At 43.9% G+C, this 6987-nt stretch overlaps 1 protein-coding gene across 3 annotated transcripts in view; it reads right to left on the bottom strand.

The window, feature by feature from the left end:
* PLA1A (phospholipase A1 member A) overlaps positions 1-2244 on the bottom strand; it is a 14466-nt gene extending 12222 nt beyond the window's left edge. For 2 of the 3 annotated variants that reach the window (XM_033517322.1, XM_015635341.3), the window contains exons 1-2: positions 2133-2238; positions 337-538 (exon numbers count right to left, since the gene is read on the bottom strand). In XM_033517322.1, the coding sequence (XP_033373213.1) occupies positions 337-538; positions 2133-2217 (287 nt within the window). In that variant the 5' untranslated portion in view covers positions 2218-2238. Of the gene's footprint in view, positions 1-336; positions 539-2132 lie in introns of all 3 variants that reach the window. The other variant, XM_015635350.3, reaches the window with a different exon arrangement.
* Between the last annotated feature and the right edge of the window lie 4743 nt (positions 2245-6987).

The following is a 6987-nucleotide window of genomic DNA, read 5'->3' on the forward strand; positions in this document are numbered from 1 at the left end:
ATACTAATTTCTAACTTTTTTTAGGCTCCAAAGGGTGTGAAGCACACAAAAGAAAAGACATTGGGTCACAAACTAAAGGACTTCAAGTTGTGCTGTAGGGTGGGGTGTCAGCAGCATTTTCCAACAGCCTCCCAGAAAATTCCTGGATCCAGTTTGGGGCTGAGAATCCCAATCTCTGTTCTTAGCAGTTATTTTGCATGCAGTCACTTTGCTGGGGAGGTAAGAAGATCACACAAGCAGGAGAGTTGCATGTAAGCCCACCCTCTGTTTGGGAACGCTCTCGCAGTGTTTCATTTCCCAGTGAAAACTTAGTCACAGTGCTCATCTTTCTCTCACCTGAAGCCATGGATGATGATTTTGGTTTCCAGGCTGCTGTTGAAGCTGCAGTTCTTGATGCCATCATCAGCTGAAATCAGCTCTCCACAGCTGGGGCTCGAGGAGGTGAAGAGAAGAAACTGGACCTTCAGTTTGCTGCCCCGTAGGAAATTGGCTGTCTGGAAGTCAGTGCAGTGATGCCCTGAGAGTCTGTCTGTATTCCCTGCACAGGGGGGAAGTGGCACTTTTAGTCTGTGTCTGTGCAATGGGAAAAAAACACCCCTCATTTAAATTCATTAGGAAAATGAAGGCAGCAATTTCACTTCTATTAATAAAGATTGAAAGTATAGAGCATACATTAAAATAAGGCAATTCTGGAAACTTTACCTGACTGATAAAGTTGTTTCTGTCCTATGATGGAATTCCAGCTCTCTGGGAAAACAACCATGGATGTAACACCAGCTTTGACTTCTGAGAGTTATTTCACCAAGAGGTGAGTGATATTTTGCTGGGTTTTTTTAGCAAATTGGCCACCTACACCAGCCACTAAGTACTTTTATGAGGTGGCTGTTAGATCTTTAAAAAAAATGGCTGCTGAGAGGTAATCACCACTGAATGGGGATATTTCTATTCAAATTCTGGTAAGTTTAATAAAAGATACAAGTCTAACTGACAATTGCATCAAAAACACAGAAATAAGTATGAGAGTGCTCATGATAAAATATGAGAATGCTGAGGAAAAAATATGTCAATGATAATTTCACTATTGATTCATTTACTGGAAGAAAATGCTTTATGAGAAAGAAAAGGTTGCTGCTGGAAGGTACTTTGACCCAGACAGAAAAAAATAAATATCTGACCTGTAGCTAGAAAAACACCTGAGCAAATTTAGAAAGCAAGCACAAAAGTTCAGCAGTATGAGTCACTAGCAGTGTTACTTTAAGAGCTGGCAGAGTGGCATCCTGCTGCAATGACAATACGTGCACCTTCCCTTTCCGGACTGGAGGAAGTGAAACAGCCTTGAATCTGACATATGATAAAATATTATTCATTTATGTATTTTTAAATCAAACAACCAGCTTCCCAATTTCCCTCAGAAGATACTTTACACCAACTAGACAAAACGTGGCCTAAGGGTCAGCACAAAGGGGTGAGATCCAATATTCAGATTCCCCTAGAAGGATGTGACCATCCCTTACTGTTGTTTATTTCAGTCTTCCTGTGCACTGACAAGAAAGACAGAGACACTTTTAGAGATCATCTTGGAAAAAATGTAGGCCCTGCTCCAGTCTAAGTAGCAAAAGTGGGTCCAGTGCAGCGCAGTGAGTGTCAGAAATGACGTGAAATGAGGGGGATCATCAGTAAAGGCAAGGCAGGAGGTGCAGTGCAGTGAAGCTGCAGGTGATGTGGGACTGCAGATGTGATCACTAAGGCAGCCTCGCTGACAGTACAGTTAAAGAAAGAAATGGAAGTGTGGCATTTGTCTGTTTTCTCTCAGCTACTGCAGAGCACACTTGCTGTGCTTTTGAAGCAGGAGACGCCACTGCCAGAGGCCAAGTGTTCCCTTTTCTGCATCCTTACATTTCAGGGTAAACCTACATCATTCTTGTAAATCAGGTTAATGGAATTAAATCACTGAGAGTGATTGAATCAAAGCAGAAGAGAAGAAAGGTCCATTCTTGCACTACTTTTTCTCCCCAGCACCTAACAAGATTATTGCAAGGACCTCTTGACATACAGCTTGTTTAGGGAGAATTGAATTCAGATCCTTCTCTGTAAGATCTTCAACCCTTGCCAGGCGCTCATGTTTTTCTTACCTGTTCGTGCTGAGCTGGGCAGCAAGAGGACAGCAAGAACAACGAGCAGTTTTCTCTTCAGATCTTCATCCATCTTCCTGTTCATCCAATACAAGCATAAGGATTGTACAGGGGAAAACCAGCCGTGGTTAATGATCAGCTTGACTCTGTAATGATCAATCAGCCTGTGCACTTTTGGGAAAATGACCGAATTTAGATTTTGAGCAATTACCTCTGCTCTTATTTAACCATTAGTCAAAATTTGAAGCAGAGGTTTCACTGACTTTTTGGTTAAAGAAGGTGTTGATCTCCCTTTCCTCCCTGCCTCCCTTTCCTCAAGGGAAACTTCTCACTTCATAAATCAGCCAGTGAAACCAGTCCCAGCAAGTGATAGAGTTACAGTGCTTTATCCTTGCTACCTAGACCTTTCTATCAAATGCTGAGTAGGGATGCTGGTTTATCACAAGGCTGCACAGTAAGTCTATGCCAGGAAGATTCATATCAGCCTTGCATCGTATTTTCCTACTGCATTGCTGCCTTTCCTGTATTTCTACTTTTGGTCAGATACCAGTAACAGTCTAAATAAGGCAGAAGAGTGGATTACATATGAAAAGTGAGGGGAAAAGCAGGCTAAAATGTAACTGGTGTTCATATTACCATAACATGTCCAGACCACATTTTTTAGGGCTTCAGTAATGCACCAGCATCATAAGCGTGCAAATACTTTAAAGAGACCTTTGAATAAAAAACTTTACCACTTCGATGTGTACAGATGGAGAATCACATGTGCACACCCAAATGTGTACAAGAGGTACCATATTCCTGGCTGAGATGGACTTTCAGGTAAGGACACACCTGTATCCTTTGTGTTGGTCCATCGTGCTCGACAAGGCAGCTTCGCCCTTGGCGAAATGGCAGGAAGGGCAATGAGCAAAGTAAAGTTCCTGTCCAGGTACTAATCTACCGTGGCTTAGTTGAATAACAAAATAAAGAGATTTCTTCAGTCTGATCAGAAAGATGACCAAAGACATTTCAAAAAGCATCAGGCATTACTTTTCTTTAGAATTACTGGTGATAGCAGTAACTTCCTCACCCCAGATTGCTCCAGCTGAAGGCTTTGGGGCTGTTTTAGGCAGAAAATAATTTTATTTCCAAGTCTTCTGATATAAATTTCTCCAGTTTGCACTGAAAGTTAGGCAGCCTCAGCTGCCTGGCCTGGAGGACTCTTGAAGCCTTACCCCAACTTCACCCTCCCAGAGATACATACAGAGATACCTTCTGAGCCTGAAGTACTTGCCTCCAGAATCGAGCTGGCTTATTGTCAGAGAGGCAGGTCCTCTCACAAATACGTGATTGTGTTTTTCAACTCAATCAATTTTCCAAGGCTGAAAGCTGCAATGCTGGTTGCCATCTCCTAGCTTCCAGCCCATTCTTCATCTTTCCATCCCCAGCACCAGATTAATCTTATTTTATCTTACAAATTTCAGATTATAAAATAAAACCTGTGCACTCCAATGGGCTCATTCCTTCTTTTCCAAGTCCTGTGGAAATTTTGAAATGCCATGTAATATAAAGCAGGCACCAGTATTACAGCCCTAGAGTTAAACAAAACTTGGGCCAAGATGTGCAAGATCTGTTTTTATTTTGTGATTTGCAGAGCTGTTAAACAGCATCCTGGTGTTTAACAATTCTGCAAATGCACGAAACTGGTGGTTTTTTAAAAATAAATGTCTTAATGAAATTGAAAATTCTGTTTCCCGAGTAGTATTTTTTTCTGAATTCTCAGATTCAGTAATTCCCGGAGGTTTTTTTTTTATTATAGCAGCACATTGTGTGATTCCTTATGCAAACAGCAAAAGCCACTCAAGCTACTCTGTGCTTAAAATGCTCTTACTAGTACAACTGTTTTGGTATGAAGGGTTTTCTTCTTATTGCTTGTGAACTTAATTACAGAGTAATTACAGTTCTATTAATTCAGAAACTTAATTCCACTTATCTTGCTTCCCAATGGGAGTGATTATAATGGCAATGGGAGCGCTGTTGCAAAGACTTTCAAACCACTTTAGATTTTGTTTAACAGTCCCTTACAGAGCACAACCATGAAGCACAGTGTGATTTGCTTGAGTATGTCAAGGATAGTAAAAGCAAACAAACTTGATTTTATGCACAGATTCTTTTAATTAAAAAGAAAATTTCAGAAATGTGCTGTCTGCACATTCAAGCAAATGCTGAAAGTGCCCAACTCAGCTGAAAGTGTCGAATCCCCACCCACAAAGCAACAGCTGGTAGAGGCACATAAGCACTGCAAATATCCTGTTGTCAAGTGGAAATCTCATCACAGGAAAATTCACTTAGCCTGGAAAACTAATTTTTGATACTGGAAACAATGCAGCTGGCATAGCAGCACCTTGGGGGAAGCTAAGTGTGAGCTAAGCAAATTATGACTATTTAAAACCTCTCCCTGTGGCCTTTGAAGAAGGGCATTAAATACACCTTCCTTAAATTCTGGATCCCCCCTACTGCTGGAATACTTGATCTCAGAGCTCCTGTGTTTTCTGTCATTTGCCTGTGAAGTAGAAACTATGTTAAGCATGTAGACTCCTGTGTATTGTTCCCAGGACTGACAGAGGAACCGGGATTAGTTCTCATCTCAACAAAAAGTAATTTGAGCTCTTGGCTTTCAGAAGTGTGTCTCAGCAATGGCAGAGCAGGATGTATGCACTAAAGATTGTCTTGGCAACTGAGGAAGGGAAAATATGGGCAAGTCTGCCTGGGTACTCTGTCAGGAAAGGAGGAAAACCAGCAATCTGAGTTTTTTTTTGAGTACTTTATGGATCTTTCACCTGTATAAGTATACATAAGGGAGAATGCATCCTTACCATGTATTACCAAGTAGAAGAACCTAGCTGAGGGCACCAGCCTCCAGGTTCAAGTTTCTCTCTCAGTTTCTCTGCCCTGTGAAGCCCTAATCATCTTCTACAACGTGGAGCACCTCAGTAGGAGCATAGGCCTGCCTTAAGAGCATGTGGGTGACCTCTGCGGTTCCTTCCACCCTAAAATAACTTGTTTCAAAGTGAAACTGCTTCAAATTTCTCTCTCCTAACCTCAGACATTTCATGACCTGCAGGAAAGTTGTAGTGTGCAAGCATCCTCCCAGCAACAAGATTCAATCCAAAGCCTCTGACGTCTTGGGAGAACATTTTACCTGAGAAGAGGATGAGTCAGCAGCACAGAACAGGTGCTCCTGCCATGAGAGTGATGAAGGAATGTGGCCATGTTACATTTCTGGCATGAACACTGTGACTCAGAGCCTTCACAGCACAGGGAGATCCTTTGGATGGTTGTCAAAGATTAAGAACAGAGGGGAAAAGGTAACCAATGGACAGAAAAGCTCTGTGTGGGTTTCTGTCACTGAGCAAAAGGAATTTACGGGATGGGCCTGTCTTCATTTGTGAGTTGCATGTCATGATGTTCCAACACAGCTATGGAGAAAGGATCAGTATTATTCTGTTTTTGTAAGAACTGAACGAGACAGCATTGCTCAGCTCAAGATGCGGCGTCATTCCACCTCATGCAGCAGCCGTCAGCGAAGAGTAAAAGGAGCTTACAGTAACTCCTAGAAGGAAGGGGGGAAAAAAATCCCTGAGTAGGAATAACTTCAGTGCTTACTCTGGAAAAGGACCTCTGCTTAGAGATATCCATGGCTGCCAATTTTTTTCAGATTCTGTTGTGTGAAGTGCAAAGCTGAGGTCTCTCAAAGGGATGGCGAACAGCCCGGCACAGCTGCTTGTCAGTGAATGTGGGGGCCAAGTGCACTGGGAGAGATCTGACTGAGAGACAAACCTGTGGTGAGAGCCTCCCTCACAGCACTGTGCTGTGCTGCTGTTCCCCAGGACAGACAGACAAGCTGCTGAGAGCTGAGCATTGAGGCTGTAGGGTCTGCACCTGGACCCTTCTCAGCCAGGGTAAAGCACTGGGAGTGGGATACAGGCGAAGGAGGTTGAAGCATCCACTCACAGCAACTCACTGCCATGAGAGGAAAGCTTACTCACAGCTGCCGCTGGAATATTTGTCAGAGTAGCAGTTTTTTAACAGTTGCTGAGTACTTACGTTTTCCAAACTGTTGTGGTATTTTCCCTTTCTTCCTCAAAAACACTCGGTAGTGTCAAGAGGCCAGTCATCCATGAAACAGAATTTAAGTGTGTTTGAGTTTTGTGAATGGGCTGTTGAGCAGCTGGTGTCAAAGAAAACCCCTAGAAGTCAGAGCTGGTTTTGTTCTATCTCTTTTCCTTCACTCACCATCCCCAGAGAACAACTTCACCTTGGGTGGAACAGGAGAGCATGGCCAGGCTTAGCCTTGAGCCCACCCCTCAAAAGGAGGCATTGCCAGGTGTCCCTTGAAGAAAACAGTGGGCATTTTTGGGAGTGTTAAACACCAGGTTTCAGGGAGCATTAGGAGCCGAGGTGTCCCTGCCCATGGCAGAGGGGTTCGAACTGACCCAAACTATTCTGTGATCATTTTCTAAGGCGGCAAGCTGCTTGCTGAAATTCTTTCTTCACCTAACCTGCGCAGCTCCCACTCCACACTGAATTGATTGACTTTCAGCTTTTCAATTATCAGAGATGAACCTCCCTGATGGAAGAGCAACACGACAACTTCTGCCGCCGGCACCTGCTGTCGCTGCGCCCCACGAACCACAAGCCCCTATCGCGGCACCACCTGGCACTCCAAGGCCCCGCACGGCATCCCACACCGCACAGGATGTGCCCCCGGGGGGCGGCTGAAGCCCCTTTTCCCCACTCCCCGAGTTCCCAGAAGTGCCCACGGGGAGCTCAACGGGGGAGGGCCGGGCTGGGCGGTGCGGGGCGGGTTTTG

Source organism: Parus major, chromosome 1 (genome assembly GCF_001522545.3).
Source record: "Parus major isolate Abel chromosome 1, Parus_major1.1, whole genome shotgun sequence".
Classification (NCBI taxonomy): Eukaryota; Metazoa; Chordata; class Aves; order Passeriformes; family Paridae; genus Parus; species Parus major.